Source organism: Strix aluco, chromosome 1 (assembly GCF_031877795.1).
Source record: "Strix aluco isolate bStrAlu1 chromosome 1, bStrAlu1.hap1, whole genome shotgun sequence".
Lineage (NCBI taxonomy): Eukaryota > Metazoa > Chordata > Aves > Strigiformes > Strigidae > Strix > Strix aluco.
Window position 1 is genome coordinate 32300551 of NC_133931.1, and position 24600 is coordinate 32325150.

General features: G+C 46.6%; 1 protein-coding gene across 1 annotated transcript; it reads left to right on the plus strand.

Annotated features, from left to right (window-relative positions):
• Window positions 1-19175: 19175 nt before the first annotated feature.
• On the plus strand, window positions 19176-22825 carry HEY1 (hes related family bHLH transcription factor with YRPW motif 1). Its single transcript, XM_074847090.1, has 5 exons — window positions 19176-19556; window positions 19712-19787; window positions 19865-19948; window positions 20064-20145; window positions 20962-22825. Exons 1-5 carry the CDS (start codon window positions 19360-19362, stop codon window positions 21543-21545), a joined length of 1023 nt encoding a protein of 340 aa, XP_074703191.1. The 5' UTR covers window positions 19176-19359; the 3' UTR covers window positions 21546-22825.
• Window positions 22826-24600: the final 1775 nt, after the last annotated feature.

Below are 24600 nucleotides of genomic sequence, written 5' to 3' on the forward strand. Positions count from 1 at the left end.
CCAAGCTCATGCAGCTGTGGGTCCTGAACTGGGAAAGACAGAGAGGTACACTATGATTTGTAGCAAGTCACCCTGCAATATATAAACCAGAGACATTTTTTTCCTGCTCTTCCTAGGGATTTACAGACTGGATTGGAGCCCCACCGTCTCCACTGATACAATGCTCCCCGTAAAGGCAGACCCTTGGTGCCTTCACATTTTGTCACACTGAGCTGCAGACTGAAGCGAGCAGTGAATGAGTTGTGCTCAGTGTGAAGGGCACACAGAGGCTCGCCATGCATCATCCCCTGCCTGCACATCAGCCAGAGGGAGACTTCCCCGGCTTCAGGTCATTTTACCTCCTACAGACATCACAGCTGATTGCAAAATCAGTCCTTTGTTCCTGTCTCTCTGAATGACCTGGGTCCTCAAAGAACCTAGGAGTCCTACCAAAACCATTCAAACTCAGGTTTGACTGGCTTGGCCTGGATAAATAATGCCCACAGCTATGGTGGCAGAGCTGCTGAGGTCAGAGGGAGGGAGGGATGGTGAACACTTTGCACACAACTGCTTCAGCTGTCTCAGCTGCAGCCAGACCAGCTTCAGGATCCATGTTCACAGCAGGATGTCCCTCAGCACCAGGATTTCAAGCTGGCTGACACTCGGCTTGGCCAGTCTCCCATGGTTGTCCATGTTGTCTCACCAGCATGGTTTTGTGCAATCACGTTGTCTCAGCAGCATCCAGTGTGCGATATGCAGAAGGAATGAGTCCACCCTCTTTTGAGGGGAAAGAAAGTTTAGCTGTATGGATATAAGGAGTGTCATGGTACTTGGCCTCATGAGCCCTGGCCTGTTTATTGACGAACACAGACATAGTCCAGGTAGAGTAAACCCAGAGCTTTACAGCAAGAGGTTTGGCACTCCCAGTTCACAGACAACCTGTCACATGACAGACTCTCTGACATTGCTTTGGGTCACAGGAAATTAAATCTCAAGACAGAGTCTGGCAGACTCTGCAAGGAAAGTGTCCCCTGCAGTGCATCTTTTGCTCAGTTCCCTTGCTTGCAGGGCAGCCAAGGTCAGGGAAAGACACATGAAGATGGATAGATCTTTATGTCTCCTTCTCTAAGAGATGTCTGTGTTACTCAGTGTAAGGGGAGCTTTGACCCCGGGCTGCTGCAAGCCTTGTCCAGACAGGGTATCTTACCCAGAGTACCTCGCAGTGCTGTCTGCGATGTTATTGGGGAGGGGGTTACAATTTCACAGTTGTTTATAGTTCGTTCACTTTTGGAAAGAGTGTAAGAATTGTTCCAGAAGTTGTTGGTAGACAGAAACCCCCAAATTCATGTGGTTTTGATATTCATGCATTATTATGCTTATAAAATGAAAACTTGAAAGATACGTGGGGCAGCATCCCCCAGTTCTCTACCTTCAGGCTCCGGTAGCTGCCATGGGCACAGCTGTGCTGTCACCCACCAAATCACTGCCTGATCTTGTTGTTTCACCTACACTTGCTGGAGGAGATCATCCCAACTTTCTGGTGAAGCTGACACAGCCTTGTGGGCAAACAATAGGGTCTAGGTGCCCCACTCTTTGGCCGGTGACCAGGCCTCCTCCAGCTAGCGCTAACCACTGGAAAATGTTTCTTTTTGTACATTGTAGATGGTTTTTGCTGAAGTCTCCCAGGTCAGCCTAGGACTCCCAGGAGGTAAGCTGTTACTCTTTCAGGTTGACCCCATGTATAGGACTAGAAAACCTTGTTCAGTGCTACATCACTCAAAAGCCTTGACTGCAAGGAGGAAAGGAGGTGCTTCTCCAGCTTGCTGACTGATTTGGGGTTCATCACAGCTCACTTGCTGAATAAGTCACTGATTCTGGTCCCTGCTGCTGTCACTCAGGGGTAACTGTACACCATCAGGTACCCCTCTGAGAGGGCTGCAGGGCAAAGCAAGATTACTTTCACCTCCTTGCAGATGTAGCTAAGAAGTTTGTTGTCCTGAAAAGAGAGGAACAAATTCTTTTGAAGAATCTGCTAGTTGACAGCAGAGCTTTACAGAAGGCATTTTCTTGTACAGAACAACGAAGATTGTGAAAAAACAGACTTTTATACTGTGTAAGTTTTAAAGTCAGAAAAGTTTTCATGGCTTTATCATTTTTCATGGCCTTTTATGAGAAGTAACCATCAAATGAGGTAGAAAGTTAGAGCCACAGATGCGTTTGAGTCTCAGACATTTTGGCAGGTTTTGGCCTTTGAGTGTGAAGGTGCCGATGCAGTGTGGAAGGGCAGGAGGCAGCATGGGGTCCATTTGTGGTTCTGCAGAGGGTGGTCAAGGCATGCAGGTCAAATAACTCACCTTTGAGTTTCCAGTGCTATCAGGACTGAATCAGTGTAAATCCACAAACTCGGGCCATCAGGAGTTTTCTGTGGAGCATTTTGCAACAGCAAACAATTCCTCAAAGCAGAACTCTTTCCAGAACAGGATTTTGGAGAGAATTGCTTCAGTTTTTCAAAGTTTGATGTGATCCAAGTCATTGAGATATAACTTAGTTTTGGTATTTTAGTTAATTTACTCTAAAACACAATTTAAATAAAATTGCTGTTCAATAATTTGTTGTGAATCTTTCCTATATTATCAACTTGCCAACATTTTTGAGAATTCAGTTTGGAGTCTGAATGTTTAGTATGGGGGCCCTCCAAAGCTTACCCCATAACTTCACAGAAGACCCACCCAATAGGAACAGCAAGGAACACGCCAATGTTGTCCTTCAGACAACTTGAGTTTATCATGGCTAGATGAGATCCTGACTATTCATTTACCTGAAGCAGCTAACTCTTCTTGTTTACTGCCTGATAGCAATATAATTTCTCTTTTCATTGTCATGATACTTTAAGGGTCAGCAATTACATTTTGTGTTGGGGCTGCCCCAGTTTTCATGAGACATGCAGCAGTTCAGCTAGGGAGCAACCCAGTCCTGTGACTTCTCTGCAGGACTCTCCTATCTCACATAAGCACTGATCCCTTTCTCAGCTGAAAGCAAACCTCCGTGTGAAATGCAGTGATTGAGCCACCTCAGCACACCCCCTTCTTTTCTTTTCTTTTTTTTTTTTTTATAACCTGAATTCCTTCTGGCTCGCAATGCAAATTGTTTCAGTCCTGGTTCACAATGGAGGAGGAGGGCTTTCCACTGGAAAAGCATTCAGTTTTGAAAGTGCCTGTGGCGTCGGGGAAGCTCACGGGTTGCAGCCAAGCAGGGCAAGATCACACTTCCAGGAAAGTATGACTAACCCAATTTCCACATTGACTTAGCATGCCGAGTGCCCTGGTAAATATAGCACCTCAGAGGTCATAAGGATGGGGTGCCGGGGGTAGAGTTCAGTTAATTTATGGTCGGGCAGTGTAAATCAGACATGGGATTCATCCCTTTGATGTCAACTCTGTTATCGGCACCGGCTCGCTGGGTGTGTGAGGTTAGCTAGTGTGCATTAAAGGGTTGCAGAGCAGGATGTTTCTTCCTGGGCAGGCAAAGAGAGATGCTGCAGAAATGGAGCGGTGTGCCCATCAGAGCTGATCGGCTGCTGGCAGAGGAAAGTGAGTCTCAGAGGGGCACTGGAGAGGAGGTCACCGATGAAACAGCTTATCCAGTTGGACATCTGCAAATGCACACCTTCAGAGACCATCTACCGAGTAACTGCAAGTGTGGGCCGGCTCCCCTGCTGCTGACAACAGCAGCAATGGCCTGTGGTCCTCAACACCTGTTCCTCTAGAAGTTGTTCAGGATGTTGTCTGGCCACAGGAGATAAATGGCCCCCCTCTCCTGTCTGCACATGCCACCCAGACAAGGGGTCCTGTGAAGAGCTGTGGACACAGGACCCTGAGGGACCTGGAAGAGAAGCTGGGTAGTTGTTCTCACCTACTTAAAGCTCCTCTGACCAGTCTCAGACAGCTGCTCTCTCCTCTTTTATTGCCCCTTTCCTCCTAACAATGCACCTGGTACTGCCTTCAAACACAGAGTTTCCTTGCACGAGAGCTAATAATGAAATGCCTCCATATTTTCAGATAAAACAAAACTAGTTTTCTTTAAAATATATGGTGCATTCAGAACGCAGAGTTGGGCAACGTCTTGGCACTGCCCCTCCTTGTTGCGCCTACCTAACATCTCCATAGCATCTTCACTGGTGATGAATGAGGACACCTCTGCCATATACTAAAAGGTGCCTGGTGCACCACCAGGCACCCATGGGATCTCTCCTTCAGTGGCTGCAGTGTGTAATGTGGGTGCTACGGCATGACTGTAATGTACACTTTTCTGTAAATACAATTAAAAAAGGAAAGATTTACAGGAGATTGAAAGCATTGTAAGAAAAGCTTTCCACACTTCTGAATTTTGATTCCTTTCAGAGACTACAGGAATTTGTATCTGAAAGTGTTCACGTACACCTAAAAGAAACAAACAGAAGCCTTGTTATTTACCATGTCCGAAACCCACTGGAAACTGGAGAGTGGCCCACTGAAAATACCAAAAAAAAGGAGAAATCTTGTGTAACGGGTGAAGCAAAGGAAGTGCAATCTAGTGATTAAGGCAGGCACAGGACTGCCAGGAGGTCTTTCTGGCAACAGTTTTATTTCTGGCTTTACCACAGGCTTCCTGTGTGACTGGGCAGGCGCTGAAGGGCCGGACAGCGTGAGCACGTCTCGGCGCACACCGGGAGCAATGCCCTGGGATGGCGGCCAGGGCGCTTGTGGGGTCAGGACTTTGCTCTTGGAGCAGCTCATCAGCTGCTCTTGAAATCCAATCCAAGGAGTGCAAGGCCATTGCACAGACCAGCCTGGGGCAGGGATCTGGGGAAGAGCCACCATGGGAAGGGTGTCTCATGCTGGAGGGGAGACAAGCATTGTCTTGGCCATGGTATCACTGCCTCCGGGTGGGCTGGCTGGCCCTGCTGGGGCTTGTGCAGCTGGAACAAAGCAGGGGTTTGAGTTATGACTTTCTGAGCCCAAATCTGTGCTGCTCGGGGGCAGCAGAGCAGCGTGTGGCCTTGTCCTCTGCACTCGCAGTCCTTCCTCATGCGGTCACAGTGGAGACTACTGGACCTGGGGGACTTTGTAAAGCTGCCCTCATTGAAGCATACCTTCTTAGGGGAAAGAAGAAAACGGGATTGAAATGTAGAGGACCCTTTGTGGTCTAATCAAAGGGGCTTTGCCTTCTGCTCTCATCACTTTCCAGCTGAGCTTCCCCTGCACGGGCAGGATAAGCAAGGCGGGTGAAGGAGAGACATGGATTCAGAGGCACTGGCTGCCCTATATATACCCATTGCACATTAAAGGTGACCGCCCTGGGGTGTCCGTGTCCCCCCCACCGGCTGCCTCACCAGGCTCAGATAACAAACACAGCCCTGGCTGCACAGCAGATCTGTCGCGGGGATTATCTGCTCGTTTGAAGTGAAATTTAGCTGGTCTTAATCAGAAATCTAACCGCATCAGGTTTGCATTAGCTTGTGCGGAGGTAGTAGTTTCACACGCTGACATGGTAGCAATTAAGCGAGTCGCTACTGGTTCTTACCCCAGGGTACAACTTTGTTTTGTTCCTTGCAGATTAGTGGGGCTGCGCGAGTTTCCACATAGTTTTCTTTCCTGTAGACCCTGGCTATTTCATGTTGAACCCTCTGGGACCGTTTATTAGACCACACAAACGGTAATTATTTCCCAAAGAGGCGGACGGCGTTCCAGACCTCTAGCATGGCCAGTTATAAAAAAATGTTATGAATCTGAGCAAGGGAAGGGATTTCACTAAAGCCAAGGAAGCCTTAAAACTACACAAACACAGGGAGTGAAATATTTCTGAACGCCAGGAACAGAAGACAAATATTCATTTCAAAATGCATCATTATGCCTTTCTTGGCATGGGAGGTGAGATCAAGGGAGAGCTCCTCCTGGGTCCCCGCTCATTTCCTCCCTCAGCTCCTTGGCTTGGACAAAGCCACAAACCTCATCTCCTCTTCATGTAAAACCCTCCCGAGGGACCCAATTATAGCCTGGTTACCCCTCACATGAGCCCACTGGGAGAACCCACGTTTATTTTAAGACTGAGGCTGAAGACCTGGCATGCGGGAAGGGGTTGGATGTGTCCCACTCTTGGAAAGGAAGAAATCTGCATGGAAAAAAAAGGTGTGATCTGTAAGTTACAGCGGATCAAGGTGAACATACACACAGTCAATTGTCTGAGCCAAAACTGAGCCCCTTGCCGCTACGAGAGCAAGTGGGTTTCACAAGACAAGCTGCTTTCAGATGAATTTTCAGCATGTGACAGTTTTTCATCTTGAGGACCACATGCCTCTGTGTGACAACTATCTTTTTTCCTAAACAACCCTCTGTCTTGTAGATGCTGTAATGAAAGGACTGCTGTCCATTACTTTCTAGAGTTCCCTCCTACAATATTCTGAGGCAGTCATGCAGGGGAGTATCTTATTCCAAACCCATTGTGTTTCTCTTGGCGCTTGCATCAGTCAGGAGTGAATTATTTTAATGTGAATTGAGGGACAAAATTCACATCTATTACCTCAAAAATGTAAAATTCCATAGCCAAAATTTTTTCCACCTTCTAGACCAAACCATAAAAATACAGGAAGAAGAAAAATTAATAAAATAGCAATTTGCTGCCTGATCAAAGGCAATAAATGATCATGTTACCCCGATGTTATCTTGTTAACGTACAGTAACTTAATCTCATTAAGTCATTTCATAACAAGCTGACATTTGCTGATCCCAGATATATAGAGTCACTTATTTCAAGAGAGGGTGGACCTAAGCTAATGTTGCTGTTGGATGACGTGGGCAACTCCTCATGGTATTTGAGCTCCCTGAAAGCTGTCTGAAGAGCCATCATTGCTCACGCAAGGCTTCTAGACAGGAACATGCCTACGCTGGACGCTTAGAGCTCCCACAAGCACAGAGAAGCCAAGGGAGCGGACAGATGCAGGAAGGCTGGTATGAGTTTTCTCAGCTCTGATGTCTACATTTCAGAGGGGCTGCAACATACAAAGACAAATAACACATGAAGCAAGGAGGCTGGCTTTTCTAACAAGCTCAGCTTGGATTTTCACAGCAATCGCCACAACAGCTGCTAAGTCTGTAGAGCTTTTGAAAGGCAAACATTAAGGCTGGCAAGCAAAGATGATGGCAAATCCAGCTGTAAGCCACCAACTACGGATTTTCTTGAGGTAGCAAATGGCCTGCTGCAGAGACCTGATTCCTGTCATGTTTGTGGGCTCAGTGAGTGTCCCCACTGCTGCTTGTGCCTCCTGATGCAGCAGGCAGGTGAGAAGCAGCCCAGGGCCATGTAGCTCTTCTTTGCTGGTACCTGTTCTTTACAGGTGGTCTTTGGCACTGCTTGGAAGAGGCGTCCATGTCAAGGCTGGATTTCCAGATCAGAGACCCAATTCTGACTCCATGAACACCTGTGTCATCTGGAGGGGGCTGAGCTCCAGGTCAGGAAGGTCTCAGCTCCAGCAGCTGCAAGCTGTACCTGGCTAGGAATCACTCCATGGGCTTCTTATCTAAAAAGGTGTATTTTGGCTAGCCTGCATCAAACTCATCCTGCTACCAGCAGCAATGTGGTGGCATGAGCGAGGCCTCGGGGAAACCAGCCGTAGTTCTTCGTAGACTTGTCCAGATGGTGGCTGGTTCTTCACAGCTGAAGTTACCTGTTAGCACCTCCTGCACACACCTAGTCTCTGTGCTGAGGAGCAACCCTCCTCTTCCAGCTCCATGGGATCCTGCAGGCTGTTTGTCTATCTCTGTAATTAATGGGACTATCAGTGACATGAGCAGGGGACTATTTTTATATTCTTGTAGCACTTTAACTGGGAAAGTGTTGTACATTGCCTCAAGGAAGATGGTGTGTGTGTGTATGTGCCAAGAGATTTCATGGATAACATAATAGTTATGGATTTTAATGCCCTCCTCCGCAGTTTTGCCAACAGAGTGAAAAGCAACATAGAGCATTTTCTGCATTAGTGACCCCAAATCCAAACAGACTCCCTGTCTTCCTCTTGGTTTAAGTTTAGATGCTGTGTTTCTTTACAAAGACACTAGTGACAAAGACTCCAATAAGCACAATTCAATGGCTTTCTAAACTTACCCCATAACAGAGCAGGCGTGTTGTATTTTGTAGGGCTTACAGAGTATTAAGGCAAAACCAACTGACAGTTCAAAGGAGGCTGGGAACAGAAATTCTTGTTCCATACAATATACCATTCCTGATGGCAGCTACCGCTTACATTTCTTGCTGTTTATTTTTCAAGAGGTCAACAACCAGTGTCTGCTGGGAGGGTTTGCCTGGGAATTATAATATTCCATCTGTGTTGTTCCTTTCAGCAGCTCCCATCTTTTACTGGTCCGAGGTAATAACCTTCTTTCCATATTTTTTTTTCACTGCATCAGAACTACTCTCTTAAATTATGTATATATATGTTTCCCATTAGTTAAAGCCCCCCTTCCCTAGTATTTATGAAAAAGTATAACAATGAAGATATCGACTTCCAGTTTTGAGGCACAAGATTGATATTCCTCCAAAGTAAATACTGGCCTTGGCTGTGCCACAGTCAATATTTACCTCGAGTAAAATAAATCTTGCTGACATCCAAAACCTGAAGTCAATATTGGCTTGCTGTAATCCAGCTGGTATAAAGTAATCAGTTTCCTTTATATTACCTGAATGCTTTATGCAAATATTTTCAAGTAAAGGTGGGTTCTACATTCCTGTAGTTGTAAATGCAGTACTGAAACCATCCCCCCATTTTCAGTCATCACAAACCTGAGAACTCTCCAAGAGAGCGTGTGAAAGCTCTCCTATCTCAGAAACAATCTGCGAGTGACTGATTAACTATCTAATCTGTGTACCTACTCTGAGGCCCATTACTCCAGTCCAAATCCTTAAGAGAGGCTAAGTTTGCAAATAAAGGGAATATCTTTCACTACACCAGGTGATATGCTGAGAAAGTGGATAAACTGGGCACACTAATCTTAGATCTAAAGATATTGACTCTTCCTAAAAAACCCTGCATCTCATTTATTTAGATCATCAGGTCTACAGCAATATCATTGCTACCGCTACCTCTAAGGAGAGAAATAATTTCTTCCTCCTAATCCATGGGGAAACATTTTAGTACTCGAAAGAGGCTCTTTTTAAATAGATTTCCTTTGCTAACCAGCCTTTGGCGACCATCTCATTTATCTGCCTTGCTGTTTATCTGTCTATTGATCAGTCACTCCCCACTCAATAACGTTGAAGTCTGTTGGCCAACGCTCACTGCCTTTGACAAATGACAGATTCAGACTAATGAAGGTTCTACAGGCTTTATGCAAAACTGGTGAAGAAGAGGAACCTAGATTAGTCATGCCAGAGGAGTCGATCTGGGTAGTCAGCACGCCCAGGCCTTCGTGCCCGCTGCAGCATAGTCTGCCTCCTGCCCATATGCCAGCCTGTGGGCACAGGCAGCAGCATCGTGGAGCGAACTGGCAGGTACAGATACTGCGCCAGCATCAGGATGTAGAGCATCACTCCATAGGAAACAAGGTTTGATTAATTCTGCTGACTATGGAAAAGCACTATTTTTAAAGTTTTTGTGTGTAACTGAGTATAAGGTACCGGTATACACACACAGAGAAAGCTGAAATGAGGGCGTTCACTTAATTTGTAGTTCCAAAAGGGGTGGGTATCTTTGCAGAGCATTTTGCAATTATCGTGACCAATACACCCAGAAGCCTCTCTTTTAGCTGGAGCTCTGTTGTTCCATTGCAGTAGCTGTTGTAGGCAACTGTGGCCATGAAGTCTGAGTGAAGCTCCCTCAGGCAGTTAAACCAGTCTCAAATAGGCTTTGCATATCAGGACAGAAATCATGAGCCGCTTTCCATATTCAGTGAGAAAACAGGAAAAAGAACAGAGAGCTTTTGAATGACTCACTGATGGGCTGGGGTTTTTTGTCCTTGCTGGAACATTTTCATTTCTAAATATAAATAATGAGTTGCAAGAAGTAAAAAATCATTAACTAGATTAAGTCCTGATGAAGTTTTGTAATTGTTACAGTGCAGAGAGTTGCTTTGCTAGATTATTTTTCCTTTGGTTCAGGTTACTTGTGCAAAGATGTTGGTGGTCCTCACAAATCCTTGAAAGATATCTGAACACAGCACTCACCACTCCCTGCAGTGCAATTTTGCCTGATTAGCAATCTCTCTGGGAGGTCAGTGGCTGGAACTGTTTGTGAGTTGTATTATAAAAGAAATAATTCATAACAAATTCTAATGTTTAAGGCCAGTGGAAGACCACAGGTGCAAAAAGCTGCAGACTCTACGGACAGTTAGTGCTACATTAAAGCCTAGTTTTCCGTCGGTAATACTGTAGCCATTCACAAGGAGAGGGATGCTTTCCACCACGAAAAGGAAGATCTAACAGGACACTGCTCAGGACTATTTGCTTCTCATGGTTGCCAGAGAAATAAACCTGGGGCCAAGTCAGGGCTTATTTAATGCAAATAATGAACTTAACAATGCACATGCGAATGCCCTCCATATTTCTATAGGGTCCCTTCCTCACTGGCCACCTGCTTCCTGAGTAAAGCAGGCTGTGATGCAGGGTGGACTCTGCAGGTCTTTGCCTCATGAAGCTTCTCCACATTCACGGTGGGTGAACCTGGCTCCAAGGCAGACTGTGCTTTGTGACCTACTGGAGCACCAGAAGTGCCTGCTCATCTGCAGAGGGCTGGGTCACCAGCTACTCGATCACATCTCTCCTGAAATTCTAGCTCCTTATCTCATCAAAAGCTAGACTGCAAATATTTTCCCAATTTACCTACCAAAGCAATTGGAACTACTGCACGGATGTGAAGTGTTTGTAAATGGCAGAAGTGGTTATGAACAGAAAGCAGGATGTGCATGATGGTGTGAGGATGACAGCTCTGAAGCCTTGCACAGTGACTCTGTAAAACAATTCTTTCCACAGCAGGAAAATTACCCAGCCTTGTTCTGGGCCAGCCAGCCAGGCTACACCTTAAGTAATTCAAAATATTTTCCTGTACCCTGAGCTGAAGAGGGCATCATGAGACAGGTAACCCAGAAAGGGGGGCCAGTCTGTAACAAAAAACAGGGTTGTGGGATGACATAAATGACAACGTCCAAGTATTAATGTGACACTTAAAGAGATGCCCTTTAAAGCTGAGCTGACTCACAGGGAAGTGTTTCACTCTTTCCAAACCTAGGACTTGTTTTCCCCACAGAAAGGACAGGAAAACCCCAAACCAAACAGACTTAAGATACTTCAATTCTCCCTGACCCAAGTAAAACCAAAACAAAAGTGTAGAAATATTGGAATTTCCCAGAGGATGGAAATTTAGATTTTTACCTAGCTGCAATACCACAACCACAGGGCAGACTGATAGCCATTTCTTTGGGCTTTTCCTTAGACATTACCGAAGCTGTATAGGAGAGCACAGGCTATACTTGCACTGAGCCTGACTATGGTTATCATTAGGAAACCTCTGCTTTCACAAGCTTGTTCCTGGTGAAAGGGAAGCAAATGCAGTCTTAGACCTTCTCCCATTTCTGGGTGAGCACTTGGCACTCCCCCTTCAACATAAGAGGATAGGAAGTGCCTCCTCCTCAGCACGCCTGTGTCTTTGCTGAGCCTGACTGTGATGCAAACACAGGCATTAGGCACTCAAGCCAGTTGCCCGTGGTTGAAATGAGAAGAGCCCCAGCTACGACTATCCCTACAAGGGGTCACTGACTGCAGGAGACTCCTCCCCTGCCTGGTGCAGCTGCGGCACTTGCCCTTGCTCACATGCTCTCAGCCCCCACTTTTTCCTTCAGCATGTGAAACTGGAGAACACGGAGAGTCACTCTAGACCAGTGGGACAAGGACTACTAATGTCAGAGGAGCATGGCCCCAGGGCTTGCTGAGCAAACGAGAGGGATGGGTTTTGGCCAAGGCCACTGATGGGACACCAGGGGTCGGTGGGACCCTGGCAGCTCCCACTGGAGGGGCACCAGCCCGGTGCCTGTGTGGGCTGCATGCTGCCTGCATGATCTGAGGGTCTAGTGTGCTCGACATTTGAAAAGCACCAGGGCTATGGGTAGGAGGGTTTAACTGGAGATCTAAAAGGAAAAAAAACCTAAACCAAATCAAACTTTGAGTCTAAAACCTGATCCATGCACAGGTACTTGGTCTTGCCATGTGACTTGGCCTTACCATCTGGCGCCTGCACTTAATAAGCAAATGCCATGACTCAGGTAATTCTCCCCCTCTCTCTCTCTCTCTCTCTCTCTGGGTCTCATTTTGTTTTGCAAGCCATGGCATGAGCTAGCTTTAGCCTTGCCATAAAAATCTGACTCACTTCCTAAGGGCAGGCTAAAATAACCAGTGGATTTTTTAAAATGCTGCTTTTACCTTCTTAGCCACAACAGAAAGACATTGGGGATTTCTGGAGGAAAAAAAAAATAATTCAGGTTTGTTAAACACAGATGAGATGTTCTATCCAGCCCGATTTTCTTTGACTCTTTGAGTTGCTCCTTTTCAGAAGAGAAAATCTGTGCCTCTCCCATGGCTAGCGTTTGACAATCAGCACTTCTTCTCTCTTCCCTGAGTGGTAAAGCCAGGGAGAGGGAGCGGGCTGAAAGTAAAGCAAAGAATTGTTCAGATTGCCTAGATCCCTCCAGGAAGTGATCTTTCTGCTTTTACTCCAGACACACGCCTCCCAGCTAGCCAGCAGCTCCAACTAATTAGCACACGTGATGGGAATAGGAAACAAAGTCACAAACAATAGTAGCGTGGGAACGCAGTGTAAACTGCAATTACATAGACCCCCCTCCTCCTCCCCCGCGCCCCCCACTCTGCCTTTCTCCAAATAAATAAATAAAGGCATAAATAAATAAATAAGTGTATAAATACGAAAGAACTGCCGACAATACAGCAGATAAGCGTGGGAGGCAGTGCAAACCGTGCTGGGCAGGAGGTGAAGATCGGTGTTTTGCAGGACGAGCTAGAGCCAGCTATTATTTTCATTCCATACTTCAAGTATATCGAGGCTGATTCATTTCCTTTTGTTCAGCATTGGGGCACAACAGAAAAATGTGTTTGGGGAATTTCAGCACTTGCCAGGTCATGGGGGAGGTCAGTCCACTTTTGTTGGGAGAGAGGCAGAAGAAGAAAGAGGGCAATCAAATATCCTCCTTGAGACAGCTTACAAGCACATGTCTCATGCTGTCAGGGGGCTAGGCTCCACTGTGACACTTCCAGCTTCTTGTCTTCCTGCCAAGCTGAATATGTTTGGTATATGTTATATATGTGAGAAGTGGTCAGCACTTCCCCAGCCGACCACAGCTTTAAGACATATTATAACAGGGCTATTGTGTGGGATTAAACACATTTGCTGTGGTTTAAGCATTAAGAGCGTGTGACTGTTTGCACTTGCTTTAGAGCACCATCATTAATACTGACCATGGAGGTGTTCATACAGAGCTCATCATCACCGTATTGCAGTGCTTAGACAGTTATGTATCGAGAGGCATGTCCCGGTGATTTGGTTTTGTGACAAGTAAACACAAGGGATTTTTATCACAGCTACAGCAGTATGAATCAAAAGAGAGGCCTGGGTATGCATGCAAAGTTACTGCTATAGCTGACCTGGCATCCTGCTTTGGTAGCTCCTGTTCCCATATAACTGAGATTATCTGGAATAAATCTTTCAGATGGGTGTTATTTTGGAAGAAAACTATTTCTCCCCGTATAATTTTTCTTCTTTAAAAGCAGATGAAATGAAGGTCACTCTGAGAACATTGGATCCACACAGGATATTGGTTTTGCACTGCTATACTGGTCAGCTCTGCAGGGTCCACAAGTCTTGACTTTTCTGAAAACCGTAGGAATGCTGCAGTTTTTAAGTACTGTGAGCAAGACGGAAATAAGGCATCTCACAGGAAAATACTCTCAGTGTCAAAGCAGGTCGTTGCTATTTTGCTACTGTGTTTTTGTGGCACTTCAAAATTGGTTTGAATCTCAAAATAAGATGATTCATGACCCCTCAGTTTGGAGTCAAAAACTCTCAGGTCAGATGCTGATACACATGTAGATTATTTAGGAAATAAAAGTTTCCCTAACAAAAAGTAGGTTCAGTATCTAACTTTGTTCTGGCAAAACCAGAGTGGCATTTCTGTTGGTTACTTTTATCCTGGCATTCCATAATGTAATGGAAGAGACAACAGATAATAGGATTTGATTTTGATATCCTCCAATGTCCAAATACTCTGCCTGCCTGGAATAGGGTTTCACATTCAAACCAGTCAAGCTTAGTCTTTATTTTATCTAAAGTAAGCAAATCAGGTTACTTTGCCAGGATCTCCATGATGAAACCTCAGCCAAAATCCTGACTGCCTTGTGGCAATTAAAAATCCCTGGCACTTTCTCACTCTTGTCACACATGCTAAACATCCCCTCACAGTTCATTACGCTGTGATTGGGGATGTCTTATGTAGTGGTTGTTTCCCCAGGTCTAACTTTTGCTCAGGTGGCTGATTGCTGTGGGACAGCAGGTGTCTAGTAAATGCTATGGCAGAAAGGTGTGAGGTGAATACAAGTTATCATCTGAGAGAAAATAAAGAGACACTTTTCTGAGAGTCAGTGCTCACCACGTCAGATAGGTAACATCCACCATTTTCATTTAACTTGTCTGTGTGATGATCATCAAAGCTTTTAATAGCTGGTACCTTCAAAAGCAATAAACTATTACTTTGATTTGCTTTATTCCAAACCGTACTTACCAACAGCTACAGGGCATGCTCAACTTTCGTTTTTATTTTTGCATGATGAAATTTAGTTCTAGGAAACTCGTTAGGAAAAATGATTGCTTCTATTTGCCAAAAAGTCAGGTTTTCCCTTTAAAAGAGTATACTTTAAAATAACAGTTTGCATGGTGGAACAGAAGGTCCGGGAGTTGTTTTCTATCCTATGTTTCCTACCAAGAATGAATAGCACACGTACATTTTTCTCAAAGCTGCATCTTACTGGCAAAGAAAACTCAAAGTAGGTCTTAGACTGTAAACTCTTCAGAGCAGGGACTTCACTGCATAACAGAAAAAAGCATGGTTTGAACACTGCTTTTAGAACACTGAAGCAAAATTGAACAGGAAAATGGCTAGTCGGGCTGTTCCTTGATGGACTGTGAGGATTTTGACAGCAGGAAACCAGAGCAAATTTCTGTATGATTATTCCTCGGTCCAATTATGAGAAAAGTACTGTAGGAACAGAAGAAAACTATTTTGGCAAACTACAGAGAGCTTGGCTGAAAAAAGATCAGCAAAAAGCAAAAGATGGTTTTACTCTGTGATATCTGGTGCAAACTGTACTGTGATACTGAGGAATGAACACAGGAATAAATAAAGTGCCCATCTATGGTGAAAATTGTCACTGGTGTGCTGGTGTCTGTAGGTGACACACATCTGTGGCCATTGTCCCCTCTGGCATTTGGCAATGCTGATAGAGGCTGTCCTGTCAATAACATGTTACTGAATTTCTTGTATGATTTTACACACAAGGTACACTCTTACACACGTGGATATTACATCATTTTCCTGTAATTAAGAGCAAAGGTGGCTGCAAATCAAACCAGAATTTTCTACACTGCGCCACCCCAAGTCAGCCTCCTTTTGCATCTATTATGAGACAGCCATTAATTAACAGGACCTGGCCTCAATCCTCCTGTAGGGTCTTGGCCTCCTTCAGTGCACAGGACAGTCTGTGCTTTGGGAATGGAAGAAGGAATGTCTAGTGGAAGAAACTGCTGTCTGTAAGAGCCTTGGCTAAGAGCGAGGCTTGCATAAAAAGAGAAAAGGGGTTGAATTGGTTGGAAAGGAAACCAGGTGATAGAATAGCCAATCTGTCCATTTCCCCCTCAATCCGAGGGCTGATTGAATGAGGTATCTTTGCCTGTTAGCAGCTTGAATGTGCGTTCACAGATCAGCCTTTTTCACAGTTATAGCCCAGGTCTGGTTTTGGAGATGAGCTGAAGCCTAATCAGGTAAATGCAAAGACTACCTGCATTGTTCAGAGCCATCCAGAACAGAAATCTATCTGTGCTGCTGCTGTTAATACGCTGACAGTGCTAGTCTTGCTTATTTATAGCTATACACTTCTTCCAAAAAATGAGAGCTGAAACCTATGCTGCAGCAGAAGTGTTGTGGCTGAGGCATTCTGCTTGCAGTAAGGACTTTGATGTAAAAATTATCCCCGTTCTTGGACAGCTTGAAGAGAAATGTCTTGATGACCTGGACATCACTAGAGATGCACGAGTGTGAACGCATAATGTTTAGGTTCTGCTGCTGCAGTGGCTGCTCCAGCACAAAGGTGCACAGCATCTGCATGGCAGAACTTGGGGCCAGCATGCTTTAAGAGCACCCAAGACTAAATTCTGAACTGGATATCTGGACCTCAGAGATGTGCAGATGTGAATTTCAGTGTTCAGCTCCTGACAAAACACATTTACAGTCATAGTACTGCTAACAGACCATGTAAGAAGTCTAAAAAACTCTTCTGTCCCTCCCATTCACTTCTCAAGCACTTTCATTCGAGCCGTGATAACTAGTTTTGAACTGTGTCACTGGCACCAACAATCGACCCATTCAGCCAGAAGTCAGTAAAGAAAAATACAAGATTTGGAGCAGCAACTTCTTGCTTGCAGAGCTGATGCTGCAGCTTGATATACATGGGGGATTGCGGGGGGGGGGGCATTGATGTTTTTGCCTGTCTGTAATGCGAGTGCCAGAGCCACCGGTTGAATTGGGCACAGTAACCATAGTAACAGCAAGTTTCCGGGACTCGGGGTGACAGGTTGACGGGATTACTCTTCAAAGCACTTGCTCCCTTGGGAGAGAAGACCTAAAGGAAGGGGATGGGAGTTAATTTAGCGCATACACTAGAGCAAGGGTCAGCAGTGGCAGGTCTCTGCTGGAGGGAAGCCTGCAGCAGCAATAAACAACTCCCTTTCAGTGGGACTTTGACTAGCACCAAAATCACCGCAGGAGGTGTTCAACAAAGAAAAATGGGTGGGGGTGCACACAAAAAGTGACACCACTCCCTTCTAAGGGACAGTTGTGACCAACAGTTCCTGCATGTCTCAAACCTGAGTCTCCGCTCTGCTGTTCCTCCTAGTGCTGGATGGAAAGATTAAAAGCACACACGGGCAAACATTTCTTATCTTCCCATGGCAGCTGATAGCCAACTGCAATTGCTCATGCTGAGGCCCAGCTACACTCTACCTGCTCGTTCCTGTAAATCAGTCAGAGAAGTCTGTGTCTACACAAGCTCTGAAAACATCTTTGGAGGCTGCCTGGCCTCAGTGGTTCACAGAGCTAAGGATGGGGACCAGCTCCAGGATGTGACTGCTGGGGACCTGGGTGCACAGACCTCTGCTCACAAGCAGTGAATGCTTAATGACAAGTAACTTTTACATTTTTTTCCCCCCATAGTAGGAAGAAGACATATACATGCCTGGATGGGAGAAGTCAGATGTGTAGTCTGCAGGTCAAAAAGGCATAAATGTCACTGTGCCTTTCACTGACCTCGCTTTTGGTCCTGTAAAAGCGAGTGGTGCAGACAGAGATGATTCACAACAAAAATATAGAGGCTGGAAAGGTGGATGTAATAGAAGTGCTGACACAAGCTTAATTATAGCACTGCAGAAAGGATAGATTTATGAAAAATATAATGTGGGAACACAATATTTCTACTGCTTTCTGTTAGCTACTTAGAGGTGGCTGCAGGACTGTTTCTATCTCTTAACTGCAGTTCTTTTACTACCTTTAGCCTGGTCCTTGCTTCCATTTCCCTCCGTACCAGACATGCTTTGCAAGAAGATGGGCAAATCCACAAAATCTGCAGCAACTCTGTGTAAGGAACTTTTAATTAAACAAGTGGGAGGCTAAAAGCAGCTATTCCGGGGTCTTGAAATGGGGAAACTTGGGTTCATCGCTTCTTTGCTGTCACACTGTGCACGTCTTGGTTATCTTCCAGCCCATCCAATTGCAAAATATGAAAGAATCAACTTAGAAAAGGAGCCTTAGTTGAAAGGCTTCATGTAAATGAAAATTTAATTATTATGAAACCACCTCAAAGAGTACACCCTCATTTCACCTGTCCCATTTTGCCAGTACCTCAGCCTGAGAAAGCTGGCAGAATGAAGAGGACTTGTGCTGGGGAACATGGCAATTTGGAGGAATACTGCATCCAGGCTCTGGGCCCTGCTTAGTGCAAGGCAGCGTGTACTCGCTGTGAGCTCTGCACACACTGCACGCAGCGCTGACCTTTCCTGTCATCCCTCCTTCCTTGCCAGCAACTGCACAGCAAAGCACATTTGCATTCAGTTTCTTAAAAACTGCTCCTGCTTCTCCCTACCTCCAAAATACAGGGGAGTGGGGAACAAGGAAAGGATCTGGCTGGCAGATTTGCGGTTTAGATAGGCACAGTCAAGAGACACGCCGTGATTTCCTTTGCACTGCCAACAAAAAAAAAAAAAACCAACCCAAATCCCTAAGTTTAAGCCTCCTCAACTTTCGGGGTTTAGCCACCCCTTTAACTCATTTTTTCGAAGGAGCGCAAGCTGCCCCCGCTCCAGCTCCCCCTCCTGCTCACGCAGCACGCCCAGGGCCCCTGCAGCCTGCCTCGGGGCAGCGCCCCGCCGCCACGCCGGCCTCGGCAGAGGCCGTTCGCCTACGCGGGGTGTAATCAACCCGCAGGGCTCGGGCTACCGGGGACCGCGGCGTGAGGGCTGAAGGCAACCCCCGGGGCGCCCCAGAGCTACCCTGCCCACCCGGACCGCCCGCTCCCCAGCCGGGGACGTGCCCCCCCCACCCCGTCCGTCCCTCCCGCCCCCCCCCCCCGCCGGGGCCCGCACGCGGCGGCCGCCGCTGCCGCGCGCCGCCCCGCGCCAGCGCCGCCGCCCGCCGCGCCCCGCGCCGCTTTCCCACGGCCGGCGGCGCGCGGCCGCACCTCCCCCGCTGCCCCGCGCCCAGCCGAGAGGGCGGGGCCCAGCGACCGGCCGGCGGCAATTGGCTGAGACCGGGGCGCCGGCGGCCAATGGGGGTGGCGGGGGCCGCGCGTGGCGGTGCTGGGTGGCGGGCGGCGGCGGGCGTGCTCTGCCCGGCTGCCTGCCTGCCTGCCCGGCTGCCTCCCTGCCTGCCTGCCTGCCTGCCTGCCCGCCCGCCCGTCCGTCCGTCCGTCCGTCCGTCCGTCTGCTCGCCCGCCTGCTCGCCCGCCCGCTCGCCCGCCCGCCTGCTCTCCCGCCCGCCTGATCTCTTGCCTGCTCGCGGCGGGCGAGGGGCGAGGCGTGGGAACGCCATGGGGGAGACGGGCGCCGGGCGAGGCGCGGGGCGCGCGCTGGGCGCCCTCCTCCCGCGCGCCGCCCGCCGCCTCCCCGACGGCCGCCCGCGCCCCGCCGCCGCCGTGAAGCGGGCGCACCCCGAGTACAGCTCGTCGGACAGCGAGGAGCTGGACGAGGCCATCGAGGTGGAGAAGGAGAGCGCGGACGAGAATGGGTGAGCGCAGGCAGCGTGGGCGCCGTGAAGCGGCCCGGCGCCCCTTCTCTGCCCGCAGCCCCGCGGACCCCCGACTCCCTCCCCCCCCCTCGCCGCCCCCAGCCTCCCCGGGGCGTCGGTGCCTCTGGTGACCGGTGTCCCGCTGCTCCCCACAGGAACCTGAGCTCGGCCGCGGGCTCCATGTCTCCCTCCACCACCTCGCAGATCCTGGCCAGGAAGAGGCGCCGAGGGGTGAGTGCCTGCCGGCCGGCCGCGGCTCCCCTCAGCCCCGGCCCGCCCACCCCCTGATCCCCCGCTTTCTGCCCTAGATCATCGAGAAGCGCCGCCGCGATCGCATCAACAACAGCCTGTCCGAGCTGAGGAGGCTGGTGCCCAGCGCCTTTGAGAAGCAGGTAGCATCCAGTCACCCTCCGCACAGCCTCCCCCCGGTCCCGGGAGGAAGAGTCGCCCCTCGTTAACGTCTCAGATTCTGCCTAACAAGTTTCGTGCCTTCCCCTTCTCTCCTAGGGATCAGCCAAGCTGGAGAAGGCAGAGATTCTGCAGATGACTGTTGATCACCTGAAAATGCTGCATACAGCAGGAGGGAAAGGTAAAGTTTCATGCCTGACAGTGGGTCAGCAGCTCTGCAGAGGGTGCTGTGAGAGGAGTACGTTCCCTAGCATTTGGCGTGCGGTGTGCTGTGGGAGCGCTTGGAGAAAGTGAATGGAAACTCTCTGTTGTTTCATCAGGAATTTGGGACTTTCTTCTACTTGAAAAGATTTGCAGCATCACTAACACTGAAACATTTCACAGTGCTAGCTTCAGGTTGTTCCAGGGAGAGTGATTACAAGTCTCTCTAGCAGTGTGTCAGCACTGTGAATTGGCTTTTGGCAACTTGGAGAACACAAAGTTTTTGTTGTTGTCAAGTTTTTGTTTCTCTAACTTTCTGGAAGTTCAGAACGGAAATTAGAAAAAAAAAATACAGGATGAAATGAAGAGAATTAGCAAAAAATGGTGAAATGCCCTTTTAGGAGAAGAGACTTCTGCCTGCAGAAGTCTCCGCTGATAAGTTAGGACTTGTGTTTCTAATGAATTTCACTGGGCTGTGGTTTTGCTTGCACTGGGGAGACATGAAAAGAACAAAAGTACTTTCCTCCAGTGGTAGTGTGCAATTTCAGTTTAAAAATGGCAGTCTGTGACTGGTCTTGGGACTTGCAGCATCACAGCACAGATATAAAAGAAAAGCTTGTTAGACAAAAAAAAGAAAAAAAAAAAAAAAGGACCTTGGCAGCTAATCTATGGTTGGGAATACTAACCACATCCAAGTGAAATATGCTTATAGGGGAGGGTGGAGTGGGGAGGCTACATGTAGACAATGACTAGAAAACGGCATCTTAAGACTCCATTCTTTGTTCTTTTCTCTTAGGTTATTTTGATGCTCATGCTTTGGCTATGGACTATCGGAGTCTAGGGTTTCGAGAGTGCCTGGCTGAAGTTGCTCGATACCTTAGTATTATAGAGGGTCTGGATGCCTCTGATCCTCTGCGAGTTCGACTTGTGTCTCATCTCAATAACTACGCCTCTCAACGGGAAGCAGCAAGTAGTGCGCACACTGGCATTGGACACATTCCTTGGGGCAGTGCCTTTGGACATCACCCTCACATATCTCACCCATTGCTGCTGGCTCAAAATGGGCACGGTAATACCAGTACTACAGCATCTTCCACGGAACCACATCACCAGACCAGAATTGCCGCCCCACATCCTGAAACTTCCTCACTCAGAGTGCCCCCAAATGGCAGCGTTGGACCAGTGCTCCCCGTGGTCACGTCTACTACCAAACTGTCTCCTCCTCTTCTCTCCTCCATGGCGTCTCTGTCTGCGTTCCCCTTTTCGTTTGGCTCCTTCCATCTGCTGTCCCCCAACGTGCTGAGCCCGTCTGCACCAACGCAGTCAGCAACCCTTAGCAAACCATACAGACCCTGGGGGACTGAGATTGGAGCCTTCTAAGAACTAACTCTTTAGTAAGGGTGGGGAAGCCTACAAACCTAGCTGAGCTGGGTTATGCAACACTTAAAAGTTGAAGTTCTTAGTAACTGGGACAAAGGTACAGCTTCATCTTAACTGAGTTTGTCTAAAAACTGTCTCTTTGGATTTTTCTTTTTGTTTTCTACGTTTTTGTATTAGCAGTTTTGGTTTTTTTCTAAATAGTTGCTGATGTTGTCCAAAAATAAAATTACAATAGTGGTTGTTAACACTTGTGTTAGATCTGTGCTGAGCATTTAAATCACTTTTGTAAACAGTTTATTTCAAATGTTTCATTTTCCCCGAGTACATCAGACTGCCTTTCTATGAAGAGATATCACCTATTACTGTTAGCAACGGCCTACTTTAGTTATTAGTTTTTTCAAGACCACTCTTCTCAGCATTAACAAACTGTGTTTTTGTTAGTATTTTGACACTGAGATGTTCTGTAAAGAATTACTTTTTGTAAACTATATTTGAGTCTTATATTTCTGAACAAAGCGTTGACAAATCAGATGGACCAGCTTGACCACCTCTATCTAAGAGCCCAATTTCTATTTCTTCTGCAGTGGTTTGGTGTATTTGGTGGTCTTACTCTAGTCCCTAGTGGACATTTACTCACATCTCGGAACCGCTACACTATTTCTTCCACCAAAAGGAGCAGTATGTGCTTTAGAGCAAACTAGAGTGGGAAGGGTGCAGAAGCCAAATGACACACTGTATTAGTGGTGGGTTTAGTTGCTGGGGAAGTGAAGGGGAAAAAAAAGTTGTCACCTGCAGTAGTCTTCCGGCTGGAGCAGGTCATACGCATACTTATTTCATAGGGCCAGGTTCTGCTTTGAGTTACAGTGGAGTAATTGTTCCATTACCCCGTATTCTTGGGTAACTGACATCTGACACTTTTCCTCTGTGAGCTTCAAATTTGCACCTGAAAGGAGTGATGCTGGTATTTAAACAGCCAATGGAATGATACAGCGGGCACCTGTTCAGTGCACAGCCTTGTTGCTTAGCAGATGTATCATAACCAGTTGATTTTTCTATTGCATTTTACTTCTAGGTGCAGTTCAGTGCCACTCCTCATTTTGTAAGGGCTGTGCTGCATTCTTGTGTGCGTGAGAGTGTGTGCGTGTACATGTATATTTTGCTTGATTTCACGAGAATCTTAATCTGAACAGGTTTATCTAGTGAGTTCCACTGGACGGGGTTTGACTGCTCTTGTATTTGTGTTGTGGCTAAATAAAGGAGAAAGAACAAATTATTTTAAATGACATGTTTGATATGTATCAGTGGAGAATTCTGTGCCTATGGGTATCATGGGAGATGTCAAATAATTGCTATTTAGTCTTGCTGTGGGGATTTGTATTTACTTTTTTCTCAAATATTACGGTATACTCAGCTAGTGTAGTATACATAAAGAACTGCAGTGCCTCAGAATAACAGTCAAGGGAATGAAAATTTAGGAGCAATTTTGTGTGTCACTTCCACTTGCCTGGCAGTGTGTGGCCAGACAGCAAAGAGACCAGGATTACTGCTAATGAAGAGGTTAAAGCTGCACTGCTCCTGAATATTCTTACTGATTTGTATTAATATTAAAAAGTGATGATCTTTACAAATGTGGAGTCCTTTCCTAACTAACTCATGAAATCCTTATTTGTCCTATAGCTCTGTAACAAAGTTTTGTACCTAACGGTCCAGTTTAGCTCATGTTCAGTGCATGAGTGCAGAATCTACCCAAGGTCTCTGGCTGATCCTGTATTTGTTACTGAGCAGTGTTACTAGAGTCTTACACTATTTCTTCAAGTAACAACCTGACAGGCTTACACGTAGATAGGTTTTCTCCAGGTGCGGTCTGTCCTACCTGCAAATCACTACCTGCAGAACATCAACAGCTCTGGAAGTACCTCACTATCCCGTGCATTTGAATTTATAGGACGCTTGCATTAGTAAATGGCCCATCCTTGTCTGGATTTAGCTCTGCCTGAATAGTAGAAAGAGCTCGGCCCTGTGGGAGACGAGAGCTTTGTTTAAAGAGGGGCTCTTGGGCCAATTAAGGAGTGGCATTGATGAGAGGCTTTCTCGGAATAAGGATTGCCGTGAGGCTGGAAAGAGTGGGAGGGCATTCAAGTGCGTAACCTTGTTTTACCTTCCTCGCTAGGCTGCAGGAGACCACTGCTAGAAATGAAACGCAAAAAGCCACTGTGGGAGCTAGAAATACATAGGTGTTATTAAGGAGAGATTACAGAGCATAGTATTTCATGTAGAAACATGAAATAAGAGGCTGTAAAATTCCAAATCCAGTTTCCTTTTCACAGTGTGTATTGTCTCCTGTTTAATTATGCTCTGCCCTGTCCCTAATAGGTTTTTATACCAAATTAACAACTCCTACCTAGAAGATTGCTATAGTGCATGCAACTATTCTTTAGATCTTTTAATAAATGGCCATGCTTCTCAGCCTTTTAATGGTTATTTCATTGACATTCAAATGACTTTGCCTGCCTCTAAATAGCTGGCTCTTTTGTGTAGAAAGACCCCTATAATTATTTTTGTCCCACTGTCCTACTCTTGAATGGACTTCAGAAGCAGAGAGTGCAATCAAAGTTTAGCTGCTGGTGTTTGTCTCTATATCCACTGTCTTCTCTTTCCATTACCAATGGGAAAGGTATTAATGAAAAGTACTAATTTTATTCAACTTTTGCTGTAAGTCTACATTAATTTTTAGAGACTCAAAATCTACTGATTGTTATCAGGTTTGGAAGCCCAGGGCTGTATTACTACTTGTGCTGCTAACTTAGGAAGCCATGCCTGGCAGTCACTTGATCCGTATCTGTTTTGTCACCTGTGGAAAAGGGATGACAGTGCTTGTTCTCCTTTCATCAAGAGACAGAGGTAGTTGGAAATTTTCTATATGAATGACAAATGCTGTTGTTTCTCAGAAACTACAGTTCTGAGATGTTCTGCTACTTTTGTTTCCTATAGGATGCTAGGTTTCTAAAGACAAACTGAGAAAGGCAAAATAAGCTTTCTTCTATAGACAACAGAT

Bases quoted from the DNA above. Each gene is read 5' to 3' on its own strand.
- HEY1 (XM_074847090.1), top strand. From the start codon at position 19,360: ATGGGGGAGACGGGCGCCGGGCGAGGCGCGGGGCGCGCGCTGGGCGCC. The intron at 19,788-19,864 runs GTGAGTGCCTGC...TTTCTGCCCTAG, and splicing joins CCAGGAAGAGGCGCCGAGGG to ATCATCGAGAAGCGCCGCCG. The intron at 19,949-20,063 runs GTAGCATCCAGT...CTTCTCTCCTAG, and splicing joins CCAGCGCCTTTGAGAAGCAG to GGATCAGCCAAGCTGGAGAA.